General features: G+C 48.1%; 1 protein-coding gene across 3 annotated transcripts in view; it reads left to right on the forward strand.

Annotated features, from left to right (window-relative positions):
- The window catches only part of LOC129710178 (gap junction delta-3 protein-like), a 52,463-nt gene extending 31,263 nt beyond the window's left edge, over nt 1-21,200 (forward strand). For all 3 annotated transcript variants that reach the window (XM_055656969.1, XM_055656970.1, XM_055656968.1), the window contains one exon: nt 19,046-21,200. In XM_055656969.1, coding sequence (XP_055512944.1) covers nt 19,106-19,966 — 861 coding nt within the window. In that variant the 5' untranslated portion in view covers nt 19,046-19,105 and the 3' untranslated portion in view covers nt 19,967-21,200. The remainder of the gene's footprint in view (nt 1-19,045) is intronic.
- The last annotated feature ends 382 nt before the right edge of the window (nt 21,201-21,582 follow it).

Here is a 21,582-nt window from a genome sequence, read left to right on the forward strand (position 1 = left end):
TTTGAGGGAATAGCTATTGCTGACAAGAAAGACGTTAAAGATGTATCATAAAGCTCACCACCATCTGCATCCTGGGAGTCCACATTGACATGAAACTCAAAGGTACACAAAAATGCTGGAGAATCTCAGCAGGGTGCAGCAGCATCTATGGAGCGAAGGAAATAGGCAACGTTTCGGGACGAAACGTTGCCTATTTCCTTCGCTCCATAGATGCTGCTGCACCCGCTGAGTTTCTCCAGCATTTTTGTGTATTTTCGATTTTCCAGCATCCAGTTCCTTCGTAAACACTTTGACCAGAAACTCAACTGAACAAGCCACATAAATACCGTGATGCAAGAACGGTTCAGAGATGCACCGCAATTACTTGTCCAGGCTACTCCAACAGCTGTTCCCAGTCCCATGACTTCTGCTACCAAGAAGGCCAAAGGTTTTGGGTTCATGGGAAAGCTCCTCTCTTTGTCGTCCACCATGCAGATTTGGAATTATACCACTGGTCCGTCATTGTGACAAAGCCAAACTCCTGGTGTTACTTCCCCGATGGGCGGTGTGGGACGGCTTCACCAGAAAGACTCTAGTGGTTCAAGGTAAATGTTTAGTTTAGAGATACTCCCTTGACGCAGGCCCTTTGGCCCTCCGAGTTCACGCCCGCTCTGTTATGCCCCTGTCCCACTTAGGAAACCTGAACGGAAACCTCTGGCGACTTTGCGCCCCACCCAAGGTTTCCGTGCGGTTCCCGGAGGTTTTTGTCAGTCTCCCTACCTGCTGCCACTACCTGCAACCTCCGGCAACCACCTGCAAACCCTGGGTGGGGCGCAAAGTCTCCAGAGGTTTCCGTTCAGGTTTCCTAAGTGGGACAGGGGCATAAGTCTTACCTTCCACTACCTGCAACCTCCGGCAACCACCTGCAACCTCCGGCAACCACCTTCAACTAACATCGCAACCGGCTTCGACTAAAAATTACCGATTTTTAAAACGGCAACCTATTTTTAGTCGCGGCCGCTGAATTTTTTGAAATAATTGAGGGAACATAGAAGAAGCGGAAACCACTTTCGACCATTAGGGAGACTGACAAGAACCTCCGGGAACCGCACGGAAACCTTGGGTGGGGCGCAAAGTCTCCAGAGGTTTCCGTTCAGGTTTCCTAAGTGGGACAGGGGCATTATCTAACTATCTAATCCACTCCCTACATACCAGAGATAGTCACAAAATCCTGGAGTAACTCAGCAGGACAGACAGCATCTCTGGAGAGAAGAAATGCATAACGTTTTGGGTTGAGAACATCTTCAGGCTGAGAGTCACGGGAGAGGGAGACTAGAGATATGGAAGGTTAAGGTGTCTAAAATAATAGATCAAAGCAGACGATGCTAAGAAACTGTAGAATGGGTCACACTGCTCGGTTGTAAGCTCTGTGACTATGTTTGGTGTGAACCAGCATCTGCAGTTTCTTTCTACATGTCAAGGCAATTTCACAGAAGCCTATTAACCTACAAATCCCCACGTCTTTGAGATGTGGGAGGAAATCCATGGGGAAATCACAGGGCGCATGTGCAAACTCCACACCCAGGTCTCGGGCACTGCGAGGCAGCAGCACTACCAGCTGTGCCACTGTGCTGCCCCTCAGCTCACCACGTTTCATCTTTTCACGGGCAATTGCAGATGGGTAACAAGTGCTGTTCTTGGTGGCACTGCCCTTGAACAAAGAGGGAGACTAGAGATATGTAAGGTTAAGGTGTCGAAGGTTAAGGTGAATAAATACAGAAACACTTGGGCTAAGTTTTAGTTTGCCTAGCTTTTACTGTGGGCTTTTCTGATATTAGGCCATTCGGCCCATCAAGTGTACTCCGCCATTCAATCGTGATTTGATCTCCCCACTCCTAACCCCATTCTCCTGCCTTCTCTGACACCCATACGAATCAAGACACTGAACTGTAGTTTTGATGGAAAATGAAATGTCCAGCTACATGTCCTGCTGGTGACCTCTGTCAACACTCTCTCCCACTGGCAGACTAAAGTACGTGAGCGAGAGGGCTCTCAGTGACAGTCTGCATACACAGCTTCCTCTGTAAAGCCACAACTGAAATGTAGCAACCATTCTGTCAGAGGCAGTGATCATAAACAGCCCTACAATGCTGCCCCATTTTTAATTACCCTCTCTGACACGCTGTCCTTTCCCCCCCCCCCCCCCCCCCCCCCCCCCCCCCCCCCCCCCCCCCCCCCCCCCCGATTCCAAACCCCATCCCTCGGCCCTCCTCCAATGTTTAGTTTTAGACAATAGACAATAGGTGCAGGAGTAGGCCATTCGACCCTTCGAGCCAGCACTGACATTTAATGTGATCATGGCTGATCATCAACAAATTAGTATCCCGTTCCTGACTTCTCACCCTATCCCCTGACTCCGCTATCTTTAAGAGCTCTATCTAGCTCTCGCTTGAAAGCATCCAGAGAATTGGCCTCCACTGCATTTCTGAGGCAGAGAATTCCACCGATTCACAAGTCTCTGGGTGAAAAAGTTTTTCCTCATCTCCGTTCTAAATGTCCTACCCCTTACTCTTAAGGTTTTGTGGAAATAAAAACACGAATTCACAGAACATTTAGCTGTCTGGCACTTGCTCTCATGTGACTGGAATGCATTTGTTTTCATTTCGAAGTTGGGTAAATAACTTTTGCTAAATAAGGGAGAAAAAAAAATTCTCTTGAAAGCTGCTCGCAACTGATGCATGTGAACCAGACTCTGCTCAACTGATATGTTGTGAGTTCTCCTAAAGTTATGCTCAGGGATACATCTCTGGGGAATTTGACTGCAAGTCAAAACAACTCATGCTAACATTATACAGGCCGGTGGTGAAGCAACTCATAAAAGGCTAGTGGAGGAGGAGCAGGGCCGATTAGCTTGGATAACGTCACAACTTGCAGGGAGAAGAGACTTGTGGTTTAGTTCAGTTTAGAGATACAGCTCGGAAACTGCCCTTTCGGCCCACCGAGTTCGCACCGACTGCGCATTAACACTACCCAGAGCCAATTCACATTTATACCAAGGCAATTAAACCTACAAACCTATGTGTCTTTGGAGTGTGGGAGGAAACCAAAGATCTCGGAGAAAATCCACGCAGGTGGTCACAGGGAGAACGTAGAAACTCTGTACAGACAGCACATGTGTTCGGGATCGAACTAGGGTCTTTGGCACTGTAATGCCCCTGTCCCACTTAGGAAACCTGAACGGAAACTTCTGGAGACTTTGCGCCCCACCCAAGGTTTCCGTGCGGTTCCCGGAGGTTTTTGTCAGTCTTCCACTACCACTACCTGCAACCTCCGGCAACCACCTGCAACCTCCGGGAACAGCACGGAAACCTTGGGTGGGGCGCAAAGTCTCCAGAGGTTTCCGTTCAGGTTTCCTAAGTGGGACAGGGGCATAAGGCAGCAACTCTACCACCGTGCCGCCCTTAAAGATCCTGACCTAGGGGAGCCGCATTGATGGCAGCCTCTGCCTACAGTCTGTCTGTTTTCCATCTTTCCATTTTTATTTTTAGTCAGTTTTTAAAGTATGTTTTGGAGGTTTCTTTAGTTTTTCTATGTGGGGGGAGGGGGGTAGGTTAAGGGGGAAACCGTTTCCCAGTCACTTCCTGGCGAGGATGGGACTATTCCCCGAGTCACGTCCTTGCCCCACCTCCTCACGGCCTACCAACTGGATTGATGCGTACTTTCCTGCCGGGGACCGTCCAAAGCTTCAGCGGCAGCGCAGCACTGGATTCATCGCGGAGTGAGCGATGCCTTACCTGGACCGCCATTTGAAGCTCCGGAGTGTTGGGCCTGCTGCTTCAACATGGCGGAGCTCTGGTTCGTAGAGCTTCCAGCGCGGGCGGGCGGCGCTGACCAACATCGCGGAGTCCTGGGACCTTTTGCCGAGGGCCGCCAGCGCGAATCTCCGCCTGTGGACTTCGGGAGCCGCGGACTCCGGTTGGAAGTGGCCGATTCGGATGTCCAAGCCGCTGAGGTTGTTCTCCCGTTCCGACGTCGGAGTTCCATCATCCCGGCGAGCGGGCCTGAATGATGGAAGCGTAGCGGCGACAACGAGGGGTTCGGGAGCCCCCCCGACCACGGGAGGACAACGGAGGAGGAGGACTGAACTTTGGTGCCTTCCCTCACAGTGGGAAACTTTGATCCCGCTGTGTGGGGATGTCTGTGTTCAAGACTATCGTGTTCTGTGCTCTTTTATTATTCGTATGGCTGTATGGCGACCACACAATCCACTGTATCAATTGGTACACTGTATCAATGTGGCCCTTGTGGCTAAAGGGATCAGGGGGTATGGAGAGAAGGCAGGAACAGGATACTGAGTTGGATGATCAGCCATGATCATATTGAATGGCGGTGCTGGCTCGAAGGGCCGAATGGCCTACTCCTGCACCTATTTTCTATGTTTCTATGTACATGTGACAAATAAATGTCTCGTGCCTTGTCCCTTGTTCTGACAACATGTCAACTTCCTTTCACTGGTGAAACTATGACTCAGATTTAAGGGATTGAAGAAAATGAAGAGTAGCTGTTGAGAAAGTGAATGTATTTTTGTCTTGTTTCAGGTTTAACTTTTACTGTGGGGAACTGAGTGCCCACATGTAGCCTGGCAGTTCACCATCAAGGGTAGACACAACATGCTGGAGTCAAAACGTCCCCGAGCCTGACACGCTGAGTTACCCCAGCTCTTGTGTCTATCTTGGGCATAAACCAGCATCAACAGTTCATCTTTGTTACCACTGTCAAGGGTCTTGTTTTCAGATGAGAGGCTAAAATGCTGCCCTATCTGATCTCTCAGGCAGATTTAAGTAACAAATTACCCCATGCACCCATTTGAAGAAGAACAAGCGAAGAAGGACCCTGTGTCTTGGCTAATATTTGTCATTCATTACAAACTAAAAAACAGATTATTTCATCATTGTGACTGTTTTTTGTGGGGACTTGCTGTGTTCAAATTGGCTGCTGGTACTGCACTTAAAACTATAACATTATTTCAGCTGTAATGCCCAATGGAATATTTTGGGAAGGACATGAAAGTTGCTATATTAATGCAGATATCTACAGGTTGGAACCTGAAAGAACCATGTAAGAAGTGCCCAACACTGGGTGTTGTCAATGTGCTGGTCGGCATGGACTCGGTGGGCTGAAGGGTCTGTTTCCGAGCTGTATCTCTAAACTAAACTAAGATACTGTACCTACACACGTCCACCTATCCCCTGCTCCCTGTCAAAGCAGGCAAGGCAAACACAGTGCACATTGGACAGGAGCAGACAAACTACTCCAACTAATCATTCCTGCCTTTGTTTATACTTTCAAGTGCTGAATCCTATTCTTAAATTAACCATTTTCCAACACACCCTATTGGAGTTACCTAGTAACAGAACTACCGCTGCTCAAAGGCTGAACTCCAGAATGAGCTCATGTCTAATATTCCCAGCTAGCTCCCCGGTGCCTCCAAGTACCGACCGTGTCACAGTCATGTCCAACGTCACGGCTGGGTTGATTAGCGGAGGGAGGGGGAGGGGGGGGGGGGGGGGGGGGGGGGGGGGTCTATTATTTCCAGTCAGCCACTTGATTAGTCGAATATGCACAGACCCGCTGAAAGTGACACACAGACTGGAGCAGCATGCAATCCGACTTTCACCAACCCATCAAACAACAGAGTCCCACCCTGCCGGGTGTCATGGTGTTACATGAAACATAGAACAGTACAGCGCAGAAAGGCAACAGGCCGTTCGGCCCTCAACGCCTGTGCTGACCGCAAAACCTAATTAAACTAAGGCGGTCACGGTGGCGGAGCGGTAGAGTCGCTGCCTTACAGCGAATGCAGCACCGGGTTCGATCCCGACTACGGGCGCTGTCTGTACAGAGTTAGTACCTTCTCTCTGTGACCTGCGTGGGTTTTCTCTGAGATCTTCGGTTTCCTCCCACACTCCAAAGATGTACAGTTTTATAGGTTAATTGGCTTGGTATAAGTGTAAACATTGTCCCTAGTGGGTGTAGGATAGTGTTAATGTGCGAGGATCGCTGGTCGGGGCGGACCTGATGGGCCGAAGGGCCTGTTTCCGCGCTATATTTCTACACTAAACAATTTGCCTACACATGATCCATATCCTTCCATTCCCTGCCTGTTCATGCGCCTGTCTAAATGACTCTTTCATTTCACCATCGTATCTGCTTCCACCACTTCCCCTGACAGCGCGTTCCAGGCACCCACCATTCTGTGCGTAAAGAGAAAGAGCTCCTCACCTAAGTCTCCTTTAAACTCTGATGAATTCTCTGCCACAGAAGGCAGTGGTGGCCGATTCACTGGATGTTTTCAAGAGAGAGTTAGATTTAGCTCTTTGGGCTAACGGAATCAAGGGATTTGGGGGGAAAAACAAAAACACAGTACTGATTTTGGACGATGAGCCATTGAATGGCCTACTCCCGCACCTATTTTCTATGTTTCTAAACCTATTCCCTGTACTATTTAGATGCGACCTGGAGGATTGTGCATCCGTATGATGATAGTCTTCCTGAGCTGAGTGTAAAATAACACTTTCCCTTGGTACATGTGTTAATAAAGAAACTATTGACCATTGATGCCTTCTGGGAGTTAGATAGGCCGAACGCACGTAGTCATATCCCCAGCGATGGGGAATCGAGAACGAAAGGGCACAGTATGAGGGGAAAGATTTAATTAATACCTGAGGGGCAACATTTTTACATTGGGTGGTTGGGAGATGGAACGAGCTACCAGACAAGGCACAGATAAGACAAAGTTTGAAAGGCATTTGGACTCTTTAGTCAGAGGGTGTTCTCTGGAGACTTATCAGAAGTCCCAATATTAGGTTTTAAAATCGTACCCAATCTTAGCTAACAAGATCACTATAGGGCCTGTCCCACGAGCATGCGACTCCATACGGCAAGCGCGACCCAAGCAAATCCATGCGGCAAGCGCGACCTAACGTGGTCGCTTGAGCCGTACGGCCTCGCGGGGCCGGTCCCACTTCAATCGCTGGAACCGTATGGAGTTGTGCGGAGATGGTCCCTACATCGCGCGGGGCTATCGAAAAACTGACCGTGTTCAAAAATTCTGCGCGGCAACGGCCTGGCGGCCCGCAGCAGCCTCGACGCCGTACGTCACGCTTGAACTTCCCGCGGACTTCGCTCGATCTTCATGTCACTCGCTCGACCTCCGCGCGGCCCCCGCTTCTGGTTAGGTCGCGCTTGCCGCATGGAGTCGTTTGCTCGTGGGACAGGCCCTTTACACTTTTGTTTAATTCCAAACCCCTCCTTCGTAAAAAGCTGGAGTTTAGAAAGAAATTGGATGAAAGATACAGCATGGAAAGAGGCCCTTCGGCCCGCCGAGACCATGGTGACCATCAATCACCTGTTCACACTAATTCTATGTTATCCCACTTTCACATCCACTCCTTACACTAGACGGGCAATGTGCAGAAGTCAATGAACCTACAAAGCTGCACGTCTTTGGGATGTGGCAGGAAACTGGAGTACCCAGAGCAAAATCACATGGTCACAGGGAGAACGTGCAAACTCCGCACAGGCAGCACCTGAGGTTAGGACCAAACATGTCTCTGTCTGTCTGTCTCCCTCTCCCCTTCCCCCTCTCCCTCTCTCCCACACACACACTACTGTGACTCCAGGCACTGAGCTGCAACTTGTTGCTCTGCTCCCGTCTGGATGAATTCCACATAAATGTTGCTTTTACTGCCGTCTTCTCACAATTACTTTGATTTATTTTGAATATTTCCAGAAAAACAATAGAAATGAGCTTTCAAAGTCCAGGAGCCAGAACAATCATCTCTACCCGAACTGACACTTGGGTTAATGGAAAAAATAAAAATTTGAATGATGAAACCAATCCACTTTTCAGAGCAGGAAAGGAATTCAGTGGGAGGAAGCAATGAAGCAAAACCACCCTTTAGAATTTGTGACAATAGAACTGCTCATTTATTTTACTCTAATAAAGTGAGTGGTGATGGTGAAATAGTCCTTTCCTGCTACAACTGGTGAGTTGCTAACTAATTACAGTTTGTCAGTAGCTGGTTAAAATCATGGTGCTTCAGTTACAATAGGAGGGAGATATCCACAGACGTTTTGAGTTCCACAAGTGTTACCTGACCAACATTTCCAGCATTTTTCATATTTGTTTCAGACTTTCAGCATCTGCATTTTGTTTAACGTTTTTCACGCCGTTTTGTTACCATTCTGGCCTGGTGCTGTTGCTCACCATTTTACGAATTTGACAGCTGATCCATGTCAAGTGTCTCGTTTTTCAGAAAAAGACACAAGTGCTGGAGTAACTCAGCAGGACGGGCAGCATTTCTGGAGAATGTGGATAGGTGACGTTTCGGGGCGGGACCTTTCCTCAGTCTGAAGAAGGTGCCCATCTCGGGTGGGGATGTCTGTACCTCAGGGGTGAGGAGGGACTGTCGGTTTGGGAGTGAGAAGGCAAGTGCGGGAACTAGCGCGAGCGATGTCCCCCAGTCCCTGGCCTGCAAATGATGTACCCGAGAACAGTGTGGGCCAATTTCTCAGGAAACACTCTGGAGGACATGACAGAAACATGTCCATTTATCTTGTGCTCTCAGTCTCAAGCACGTTCCTCCATCACGGAGTCTGCAAAGCAAGAATCTGTGCAAATGATGCTCAGATTAAAGATTACAGAGTAATGATGCTCAGATTACTACAAAAATTAGTAAACATTGCCCAGTCCATCATCGTCTCTGACCTCCCTTCCATCGAGGGGATCTATCGCAGTCAAAATGGCAGTATCACCAAAGACCCACACCATCCTGGCCACACACTCATCTCTCCGCTACCTTCAGGTAGAAGGTACAGGAGCCTGAAGACTGCAACGACCAGGTTCAGGAATAGCTACTTCCCCACAGCCATCAGGCTATTAAACTTGGCTCGGACAAAACTCTGAACATGAATAACCCATTATCTGTTTATTTGCACTTTATCAGTTTATTTATTCATGTGTGTATGTATTTATATAATGGTATATGGACACACTGATCTGTTCTGTATTCATGCCTACTATGTTCTGTTGTGCTGAAGCAAAGTAAGAATTTCATTGTCCTATCAGGGACACATGACAATAAACTCTCTTGAATCTTGGTGGATAGTTAGTGGAAGGGAATGGAGAGTTATGGTCTGAGCGCGGGTATATGGGACTAGGGGAGATTATGTGTTCGGCATGGACTAGAAGGGTCGAGATGGCCTATTTCCGTGCTGTAATTGTTATATGGTTATATGGTTATCTTGAAAGATACCACCATAATCCTCTTCACACACGAGTGGCCTTTGCTCCGTGAAACGTACAGAATAGTGAAAGGCTTGGATAGAGTGGATGTGGAGAGGATGTTTCCACTAGTGGAACAGCCTAGGACTAAAGGTCATAGCCTCAGAATTAAAGGACATTCTTTTAGGAAGGAGGTGAGGGGGAAATTCTTTAGTCAGAGGGTGGTGAATCTGTGGAACTCCTTGCCGCAGAAGGCAGTGGAGGCCAAGTCAGTGGATATTTTTGAGGAAGAGATAGACAAATTATTGATTAGAATGGGTGTCAAGGGTTATGGGGAGAAGGCAGGAAAATGGGATTCCGAGGCACAGATCAGCCGTGATTGAATGGCGGAGGAGGCTCGATGGGCCGAATGGCCTAATTCTACTCCCATAACTTGTGAACTTGTGAACTCCAAATTCTATTTCTCCATTAGCCTGGGGTCAGAATCAGAAGCAGATTTTCTTCGCTGCCACTTTTTACAAGTTTCTCAAGTTAATCATTCATTGCATGAACCAGTTAGGAGTGGTGATTATCACTCAACTAAATCAGTTGGAAGTAAGTCAAGCAGTAGTAATGAGGTTGGTCAGGAGAAGCGAAAAAGCGCCTTGGGCAAAACTAAGGAAGTAAGTCTTATTTTAAGATGCAGAATCTTATTAAAGAAAGATGAATCAGAGCTAAACCCTGACACAGGTGAGGTGCTGTGTAGGTAAAAAGCAATGTTCAAGAAGGAACTGCAGATGCTGGAAAATCGAAGGTAGACAAAAATGCTGGAGAAACTCAGCGGGGGCGGCAGCATCTATGGAGCGAAGGAAATAGGCAACGTTTCGGCACGAAACGTTGCCTATTTCCTTCGCTCCATAGATGCTGCCGCCCCCGCTGAGTTTCTCCAGCATTTTTGTCTACCTTAGGTAAAAAGGAGCTGGCTACCAAGGAATATAAAGGTGGTACAGTGCCGCAGCTGGTAGAGCTGTTGCCTCTCTCTTCCAAGGGTTCGATCCTGACCTCGAGTGCTGCTTGTGTGGAGTTTGCACGCTGTCCCCGTGACTGCACCGCTATCCTCCCACTTTTGAATGATGTGCAGGTTTGTAAGCCAAGTGGTCTCTGTAAATTGCCCCTCTTGTGCAGATGAGAAAGTGGGATAACATAGAGACAGGTGATCGACGGTCAGCATAGATTCAATGGGGCAAAGGCCCTATTTCCATGCTGTATCCCTCTGGAGTAAGTTAATGATCCCAGGACTAGAGGTTCTGATAATATCGGCAGAGGTTGAGTAGGCTGTGATTCTATTCCTTGGAGCGCAGGAGGATGAGGTGTATAAGTTCACGAGAGGAATAGATCAGGTAGACGCATGGAGTCTCTTGCCCAGAGTAGGTGAATCGAGGACCAGAGGACATCGGTTTAAGGTGAAGGGGAAAAAATTTAATAGGAATTTGAGGGGTAACTATTTCATACCAAGGGTGGTGGTTGTGTGGAACAAGCTGCCAGAGGAGGTAGTTGAGGCTGGGACTATCCCAACGTTTAAGAAACAGATAGACATGTACATGGATAGGACAGGTTTGGAGGGATATGGGGCAAACGCAGGCAGGTGGGACCAGTGTAGCTGGGACATGTTGGCCGGTGTGGGCAAGTTGGGCCGAAGGGCCTGTTTCCACGATGTATCACTATGACTCTCAACCCACTGATATAGAAGGCAAGTGGAGTCACCAATTGTAGCCAGGTACTTGGCAGAGATTGTGGGCAGACAGAGGTGAACTCCTTTGTAGCATTCAAAGAATTGTAACTTTCCACTGATTTAGTTTATGGAAATAAACTTGTTTTAGTTAAAAACTGTCGATAAACTTTTTATTTTAGATCCTTAATAGTTGCCATAAAATTCTTCAAGTAATAAATGACCCATAGTCATAAAGCATGAAAATGGGCCCCTCAGCCCATGCTGAGAGTTAGATAGAGCTCTCAAAGGTAGCGGAGTCAGGGGATATGTGGAGAAGGCAGGAACGAGGTACTGATTGTGGATGATCAGCCATGATCACAGTGAATGGTGGTGCTGGCTCGAAGGGCCCTTTCCTGCACCTATTGTCTATTGACCAAGAAGCCCCATCTAAGCTAATCCCATTTGCTCCCATTTGGCCTATATCCTTCCAAACCATTCTTATTCATGTACCTGTCCAAGTGTCACTTAAATGTTGTTATAGCACCTGTCTTAATTACCTCCTCTAGTAACTCGCTCCATATACCCACCACCCTTTTTGTAGAAAAGTTGCCCCTCAGTATCTATTGCCCCAACCACCTTCAAACGATGTTCTCTGGTTCATGATTCCCCTGCTCTGGGTAAAAGACTGTGCATTTACTCTGTCTATTCCTCCTATGGTGTTTTAAACCTCTATAAGATCACCCCTATTCACCCTATCTATTCCCCACATCATTTATACACCTCTTAATTTGGAAAGTTAAGACAGTGGCCAGATCTCTGAGTGTACCTCACCTCCCCTTTTCTTCCCCAAACACCCAATCCTCTACCCTCCCTCCCCCCCCCCCCCCCCCCCCTCCCCCCCTCCTCCACTCCCTACCCTCCCTACCCCCCCCCCCCTCCCTCCCTCCCCCCTCCCCCTCCTTCCTCACCCCTCTCCACTCTCTCCGCACCCCTCCCCTCCCCCACACCTGGACGTCACCTGTTCTCGGGGGATGCTGCCTGACCCACCGAGTTACTCCAGCATTTTATGTCCTCCATACCTCCGTGTGATTTACACGATCAAGGAACTAATCTCTTCTGTTCCTTACGTACACAAGTTAACTATCTGGTGAAAATTTACGACCTGCACCAGAGGAATTCTGTTGGCTCCGATGATTCCTCCTTCGCTTATCCAGTTGTGGTTGAGCAGCTGTTGCTGCCAAAGTGACTGGAATGCCTCACTGCTTAATCCAGCCACCAGCTGCTCGAAGGACCAAGGTCTAAAATCAGAGCACAGGGTGTGTCACCAGCTTCACTTACACTTGGTGACTGAACATCACAACTGAATGGAAATCAACCTGCATTCCGTCCTTGCTCCCTTACCCATTTCCACCACCTCCCTGTGCCCTGAAGGCGGGTTTAATTAAGGACTGCTGTACTTCCCGTTAGATGGATTGAACGACACATATTCCAGGGGCCATGTAAGGATTTGCTCCCCACCACAGAAGTTCATTTAAACAACTCGCACCAGCATGTAGGTAATAAATAGTTTGCAAAACAGGGAAAAGGGCACAGCCAGTAAAGCTGATAGGAAGATGCTTTCACCCAAAGGGGGTAGTGTTGGGAGGAGGATGTACTATTCAGATTACTAGGATTCTTGCCCATCCCCGTCACAACACAGAGACCCAACTGGTTGCAGCATTGACAGGTTTAAACCGCAGCACTTACGTTTGTATCGAGCCATTAAATTTCCAAAATGGAAAGTGATCTTGGCGACTGTGGAAACTGGATCCAGCGGGTGTGTATGTGTTGATGTGTTGCAGAGGGAGAGGAGGAGAGGCGGGTGTTCGGTTGGTGTCTGGTGATGCTTTTGACCAGTGGCATCAGAATGCCAATCTCTTCATTCCTTTGTTTTGGACGCCTCACGCTTTGGACAAGAAGGGAAACCAGGAACCACCGCAGCTCAAGGGGAGAGGAAAAGGTTGGTTCAAAGAAAAGGAGGTTTACAAAAAAGAGTTAGAATTGCAGTTCAGTTTATTGTCAAGTGTACCGAGGTACAGTGAATAGCTTTTGTTGCGTGCTATTTGGTCAGTGGAAAGACAATGCATGATTACAATCGAGCCATTTGCAGCATATAGGTACATGATAAGGGAATAACGTTTAGTGCAAGGTTTAGAGCCAGCAGAGTTCGATCAAGGACAGTCCGAGGGTCAACAACGAGGTAGATAGTAGTTCAGGGCTGCTCTCTGGTTGTGAGAGATGGTGAGTAGAAACTTAGTAATTCCAAGTTCAATGTTGGCGGGTGGACACTACCAAGATCAGAGGTACGTGTAGGAAGGAACTGCAGATGCTGATTTAAACCGAAGATAGACACAAAATGCTGGAGTAACCCAGCGGGTCAGGCAGCATATCTGGAGAAAAGAAATAGGTGACGTTTCGTGTTGGAACCCTTGTACAGACTGAAGTTAGAGGTATGTGTAGGAAGGAACTGCAGATGCTGGTTTAAACCAATGATAGACACAAAAAGCTGGAGTAACTCAGCGTGACAGGCAGCATCTCAACCTGAAACGTCACCTATCCTTCTCTAGTAATGCTGCATGTCCCGCTGAGCTACTCCAGCTTTTTGTGTTTATCTTCGAAGTCCGAGGTATGTCAGATTAAGGGGTGAGATATGGATATTATGTTATGGATATAGATATTACCGGATAGAGAGGCGTGGAGAGAATCCAACAAGGAACACATTTTAAAAATAAATTCCTTTGTAGGAATTAAACCACCTTGACTGGTTTGGATCAGGTGGTTTTGGGTAATACTGTTCCCATTAGGATTGCCAACCGTCCTGTATTAGCCGGGACATCCCGTATATTGGATAATTGGTTTGTCCCATACGGGATCACCTTTGTCCTGTATTTGACTGCTACTACTCGGGTGGAGGGGACTGTCGGGTCGGAGCGCCCCGTCCCGACATAGTGCAGCCCATGGAGTGCAGCAGCAGCAGCGCCTCGCCCATGGCCCCGACCAGCTGTCCGACCTTCGGACCTTCGCTTACCGCCGACACCACCACCCATCCTTCTCATGGCCGATCATCGGTTCAGGAGTTGGATGGGGTGCTGGACTTTGCGCGCGACATCTCGCGGCCCGGGCCAAAACTCCTCAGCTGGCCCGCCGGCTGGGCTTTGTGTGCAGTCCAGCACCCGGGCCAACTCATCATTCTCCCAGCCACGGCCGAGTTGGCCAACAAATTGCCGTTGGGAATTTGTCCCGTATTTTGACCTTTTGTCCCTTGTTTGTGAGTGAGAGAGTTGGCGACCCTAGTTCCCATCAGCAGATGATTTGAGGAACCTGGGCCACTTGACTGGTGGGATGTAAAATGTTCTGCAGTACACGATGGTCAATGGAATGACCATCGATGGAATGACCATCGATGGTCCACGATGGAACTCAATACCTGCAGTAGTGGTGACATAATACAATAGTGGTGACAAAGTGTCAGGCTTTTCGCAAGGGCATTGCATCGGTACACAAGGGGAAATTATCTACCACACTAAAGGGAAGTAGATCCAAAGATGTTGGGTGTGCAGAGAGCTGCCACAGATTAGATGGGATGAATGGCCTCCATCTGTACAGAGTCAAGAGAGTTTTATTGTTATATGTCCCAGACAGAACACTGAAATTCTTATTTGCAGCAGCACAACAGAATATGTAAACAGATTACTCTGTAAACAATACAATAAACAAAAAAATGTTCAGTATACAATAATAGTGTTTAGTTTAGAGACTAGACTAAGTGGGACCCTTTGGATCCCAGCATCACACGGGAGGGCTGGTCACCAACGCAATATTCCACCTCTCCACCAATTCCAATATTGCTCGCCAGTGTGGGGGGGGGCTGTCTGTTGCGCTAGTATGGTTGTTGTGGGCCGAAGGTACTGATTTCCAGAGGGCTAGTATAGACATTGTGGGCCGAATGAATTCTTGGGCTGGCATCTAACTGATGCAACGATTTTAAAAGCCAAGCGAAGGCAAACAATTGGGCTGCAGCCACTTTACAGCCGCATCGAGGGAACTCACCATGGAGTAGACGTGCGTTCTGTGTTATTCGCAGATCAGAGACCTGTGATCCTCTCGCTTCCTGGGTCTGGCAGAGACCGAGTGAGGGACAATACGTCCGGGTTTTATAGTCCCTCCCCCTGCCGCCTGCGGGGGCGGCAGAGAGAATGGGGGATTTTTTAAAGACATTAATATCTCTCTGATTTTTCATCGATGGGAAAAATCCTCTGGTCCAGGAAGGCGGAGGAGGTGGCCAAAATGCCGGCCGTAGGTGGCGTCGTTCTCTAGGATATCGCACCAGTGGGCCAAAAGTAGTCAAGATCAGACTTTTAGTAATATAGATACAGCACAGAAACAGGCCATTTGGCCCACCGGGTCCGCGTCGACCAGCGATCCCCGCACACGAACACTACCTACACACACTAGGGACAATTTACAATTATACCAAGCCAATTAACCTATAGACCCGTACGTTTTTGGAATGTGGTTGGAATCCGGATATCCCGGAGAAAACCCACGCAGGTCACGGGGAGAGCGTGCAAACTCCGTACAGCCAAGCACTCGTAGCCAGGATTGAACCCGGGTCTCTGGTGCTGTAAGGCAGCAACTCTGCCGCTGCACCACCATGCCGCACAAGTTTTATTTTAGGCACTTTCACCTAATGTGTGTTCAGAGGTCCTCTCAGGTGTGACTCAGCCCGTGTACCCCAGTGGCAATCACCACACATTCTGAATGCTGTTGGATCTGTTCTAAACACAATAAAAGTGGATTGGTATCCAGAGTTCAAGGCTATTGAGTCGTTAGATGTACCAGGACCAGACATTATTCTTACTCCAGCTTTACAGGCCCATTAAATTCACTGATTGTTCTAGATAAATTCCAGTATGATAGTACACGTATGCAGTGCAACCTTGGTAGTGCAAAGTCCATAGTATTTTACTGAGATACTTGGGGTTAGGGCTGCACAGGGTAGTTCAAGAAACACCCTCTGAAGAAGGGTCCTGACCCGAAACATCACCTATTCATGTCCTCCAGAGATCCTTCCAAACCTGCCGAGTTGCTCCAGCATTTTATCCCCTTTTTCTTGCCAACCAGCGTCTGCAGTTCCTCGTGTCTCCAGTTCTAGAACCTGATGGTTGATGGGAAGAAGCTGAAGCTGAAGATAAGGATACTCGGGTTCCTGCACCTTCTTCCTGATGGTAGCTGGGTGGTGAGGCGACCAACATGCTCCCATCCACACTAGTCCCACCTGCCCACGTATGACCCATGTCCCCCTCAACCTATCCAAGCCACGTGCAAAGTGAACGAGACAAGTTCCATAAAGACGGTATTTGACAGTTCGGTGGCGCAGCGGTAGAGTTGCTGCCATACGGAGCCAGAGACGCAGGTTCGATCCTGACACCGGGAGTTTGTACGTTCTCCCTGTGACCACGTGGGTTTTCTCCGGGTGCTCTGGTTTCCTCCCACACTCCAAAGACATACAGGTTTGTAAGTTAATTGGCTTTGGTAAAAAAATTGTCAATTGTCCCTCGTGTGTAATAGGATCGCTGGTTGGTACGGACTCAGTAGTGGAACCTCCGTCACTGGAAATATGATGCAAGAAAACTACTTGAGTCAGCATCTTTAGGGGGGGTGTGGACAGTCAGTCTAACTAATATGCCGCTGACAAGAACCATTCAACATAATGTCATTCACCCAGACTCATAATGATAGAGATGAGAAGTTTAACTGCATTCCTGTCCACTGCTTTCCTATGCTTATTTTGTACATACCTATTATCTTGGTTTCTCCAATGACAGGCTTAAGTTATTGAGAACCACCTGTTATAGAGGTTATGTTTGTTTGACAGGACTGCTATTGGCATTCCTTAGCAACAGTTCAGAATCTATTTGAAAGACTCATTGAACTAAACTCTGTGGCCCGCAGTTTCAATGATCGTGTTGGTAGAAAGTTAACAAAAGTTTCCTGGCAACTTTATCCCTCCCGCTCTCCCCGCAGGAACCTACCTCCATCACACGACATTTGGTGCAGTTTTGGTCGAAGTGTAGGAGTGACTGGGGCTGCATGTGCAGGAAGGAACTGCAGATGCTGGTTTAAACCGAAGATGGACACAAAAAACTGGAGTAACTCAGCGGGTCAGACAGCATCCCTGGAAAAGAGGAATAGGTGACGTTTCGGGTCGAGACCCTTCTTCAGACTGAGACTCAGGGGAAGACTACTGCACATGAGAGTCTGGTGTATCCTGCTTTCACTGACAACTGTCTAAATCCTGTCTGGACAGCCACAATGGACCCCTTATGCTGGTAATTTCAGCATAGGTTTCACCAAGGTCCTTGCATAAGGTCCAACATATTCATTCTGTGTTGATGGGGTTGGAGATGGTCTTTAGTAACTGCAATTCCCTCAGGCAAAACCACAATTTCGTTCTCTGGTCCAGTGAATGAGACTTGGAATAGAGTTTTTGTTGATTTAGTTCCAAAATGTTTTAAATGTATCTGTTCACAGGATTTAAATATTGCTGAAGAGAGCACTGTGGTAGCGGTAGAGTTGCTGCCTCACAGCGCCAGAGACACGGGTTCAATCCTGACCTCAGGAGTTTGTACCTTCTCCCAGTGACCGCGTAAGTTTTCTCCGGGTGCTCCAGTTTCCTCCCACATTCTAAAGGTGGGCCGGTTTGTAGGTTAATTGGCTTTGGTTAAAAAAATAATTGTAAATTGTCCCCAGTGTGTAGGATAGTGCTAGTGTAAGGAGTGATCATTGGTCAGCGCGGACTCGGTGGGCCAAAGGTCTTGCTTCCTGTTTCCGCGCTGTATCTCTGAACTAAACTAAACAGTATTCTGAATCACTGCAATAGTGAGGGTGGTTGAAGTCAAACAGGTTGGGGAGTTGTAGAGGAAGTATGGAACAGTTCCTTCCCTGAAGGTTGTTGGTGAACTAGGTGGGTATTTGAAGCAATCCAGAAAGTCTGTGTTGAAAGACCTGCAGTGGTTTGAGCTTGCACTTCCAGCCCACAGCCCATTAACTTGTCTTCTCTTTTTCCCCAGTTCTGATAAAAGGTCTTCAACCTGAAACTTTAACTTTCTGCGAGAGTCAGGAGTGTGATTAATTGATGTCTATGACGACATCAGATCAATGGAAATCTCACTTGTATTTTCCACAGATGCTACCTGACCTGCTCAGTGTTTCCAACATTTCCCATTCTAATTTCAGATTTCCAGCATCTGCAATTTTTGATTTTCAATCATCCTGTTATCCTCAGTTTTTAATGTGTCTCAGGCAGTAATTATCAGCAAGTATAATAATGTTGTTCAGATTTGTTCAAAGGGCAAAACGTAGGCGCAGCGGTAGAGTTGCTGCCCCACAGCGCCGGAGACCGACCCGGGTTCAATCCCGACTACGGGTGCTGTCTGTATTGAGTCTGTACCTTCTCCCCGTGACCGGGTGAGTTTTCTCCGGGATCTCCGGTTTTCTCCCACCCTCCAGACGTACAGGTTTGTAGGCTAATTGGCTTGGTATAATTGTAAATTGTCCCTAGTGTGTGTATAGGATAGTGTTATGACCCTGTCCCACTTAGGAAACCTGAACGGAAACCTGTGGAGACTTTGCGCCCCACCCAAGGTTTCCGTGCGGTTCCTTGAGGTTTTTGTCAGTCTCCCTACCTGCTTCCACTACCTGCAACCTCCGGCAACCACCTGCAACCTCCGGGAACCACACGGAAACCTTGGGTGGGGCGCAAAGTCTCCAGAGGTTTCCATTCAGGTTTCCTAAGTGGGACTGGGGCGTTTACTGTGCAGGGATCGCTGGTCAGCACGGACTCGGTGGGCCGAAGGGCCTGTTTCCTCGCTGTATCTCTAACCTCAACTAATATACATGTCGAGTGACTCCAGATTCTCACGAGGGTTCTTTGCCCAGAATCGTTACCTCTGTTTCTCTTTCCGCAGATGCTGCCCGACCTGCTAAGTGTTTCCAAGGTTTTCTGTTTTTCCTTCAATGTTTTTTTTTCTCTTCATATTTTTCCGCAGATCGTGAAGAAATAGCATCGCCAAAAAGGAGGAGGAGGCGGCGCGGGCGGCAGAGGTACGATGGGAGAATGGAGTTTCCTGAGCGACTGGCTGGACTCGATCAAGACGCACGCCCCCATGCTGGGGCGTGTGTGGCTGCTCCTCATGATGATATTCCGCATTCTTGTCCTGGCCACGGTGGGGAGCGACATCTTCGAAGACGAGCAGGAAGAGTTTGCCTGCAACACACTCCAGCCAGGTTGCAAGCAGGTCTGCTACAACAAGGCCTTTCCTATCTCGCCCTACAGGTTCTGGGTCTTCCACATAGTCTTTCTCTCTGTGCCGTCCTTGCTGTTTGTCGTCTACGCTGTCCACCTGTCCTCGAAGGACGAGGAGACGCAAGAGAAGATTGGCATCATCCAAAGGAAGGAACCGTTGGCCAGCGACGGAGTACCAAGGATACAGCAGTGCTATATTGTCCACGTTATCCTTCGGCTTCTGGCTGAAGTTGGCCTGGTTGTGTCCCAGTATTTGATATTTGGCTTCACGATCGAGCCGCAGTTTATCTGCACGGGTTTCCCGTGCCCGCATACCGTGGACTGTTTCGTCTCCCGCCCAATGGAGAAGACGGTGTTTTTGATGTTTTATTTTGTGGTCAGCATCCTCTCCGCCCTGATCAGCTTCGTGGAGTTGGTGCACATATTTAAGAAGATATACAGCCACCGGCAACTAAAGACGTTTGAGAAGGAGAACCGGTCAAACAGTAACTATGAGAAGGGTCGAGAACCACACTCGGTCCAGTTGCTGGACAAGATGGTCATGGTGAACCTTACCTCCAACCACTCTGACATCGATTCTACTCACAAGACCAAGTCCTTGGGCAGTAGTAACAGTCGAAGATCTTCCCAATCGAGTGCAAAGAAACCTCCTCTCAACATCTAAGAACTGCAACACAACTGTGGTGCAGCAATGACAAGGAACTGCACACATTTCAGGTGCAAAAAGTCACTTGTTCAAATCCTTATGCATATTGAGTCCAAATCAGAATCGATTGTCATTCACCCATTTCCAATTTCATTGAGCTTGTATATTTGGTTCATTGTTTACCCGTTATTTGACTGCTCGTTATCAAACAATGGAAGTTGGTAAGATGTTCTGGAAACTGACTTGATCACTTGTTAATTGGAGATTAGGGGCAACAGGGTGATGCAGCTAGTGAAGCTGCCACATCAAGGCTCCTACGCCCTCTGGTCGTGTGGAGTTGGCACGCTCTCCCTGTGCCCGCAAAGGGGTTTCTCCTCCATCCAGGTGCCCGGGTTTCCTCCCACATGCCGAAGACGTACGTGCGGGTTGATGGGCTAGTTGGCCACGGTAAATCGGCCCCTGTTGTGTGGGGCCGAGTGGTGGAGTCTGGGAAGGGTTTGTGAGAATAAATTAGTGATCAGTGCGGGATAAGTGCGCTTGTTGGCTGGCGTGGCCTCAGAGGGGCCATAGGGCTTGTTTCTATGCTGCATGTATTTGATGCAGAACGGGCCTTGCTGATGGTGGGAGGTGTGGGTTCAGTGGGCTGCTGGGGGTCCGTGACAGAGCAGAATTTGCAGGCCAAGTATCTGCCTGAAACAGTGGGCGCAACCCGTTCAGTCCCTCATGGGAGCGGAAGGTGAGTTATGAAACCATCTGGAAACGTTCCATTTTGTTCATGTTGACCTTTTCCTTCTAATTGTCCTTCAATTCAGTCTAGTTTATTGTCACGTGTACCGAGGTACAGTGAAAAGCTTTTGTTGCGTTCTACCCAGTCAGCGGAAAGACAATACGTGATTACAATCGAGCCGTTTCACAGTGTACAGATACATGATAGGGGAATAACGTTTAGTGCAAGGTAAAGCCAGTAAAGTCCGATCAAAGATAGCCCGAGGGTCCCCAATGAGGTAGATAGTAGTTCAGGACTGCTCTCTAGTTGTGGTAGGATGATTCAGTTGCCTGACAACAGCTGGGAAGAAACTGCCCCTGATTCTGTTTATTTATTTATTTATTCATTCATTTATTTATTTGTTCACAAGATGAGGATCGCACTGTCAATGCCTATCCCCAATTACCCATGAGTCAGAGGACCAAGTTAAGAACCATAGTTAAGAATAGTTAACATCTAGTTTTGGTCTGGCCCTTTCTCACCTTGTGTGTGTGTCCCCTCCTCCCCCCCCCCCATCTTTCAATATGAAGAGGGTTCCCACCCGAAACGTCACCTATTCCTTTTCTCCAGAGATGCTGCCTGACCCGCTGAGTCACTCCATTACCCCAGTATAAGAATCGTTAAGAATCGACCACATTAGATTGGACAATTTGCTAATCAGGGATGTGCTTCGGTAAGGCAATACTGTACCGGAGTGGTTGTGAAAGAATTTCACTGCGGGCTTGCACTTTGCACACGTGACAATAAAAAGCATAATTGAAACAATGGTTTGTTTAACTAGAGATACAAGGAATTACAGGTGCTGGAGTCTTGAGACAAACACAAAGCGCCGGAGTGTAACGCAGCAGGTCAGGCAGCATCTGCGGAG

The sequence above is a fragment of the Leucoraja erinacea genome, chromosome 27, assembly GCF_028641065.1.
Source record: "Leucoraja erinacea ecotype New England chromosome 27, Leri_hhj_1, whole genome shotgun sequence".
Taxonomy (NCBI): domain Eukaryota; kingdom Metazoa; phylum Chordata; class Chondrichthyes; order Rajiformes; family Rajidae; genus Leucoraja; species Leucoraja erinaceus.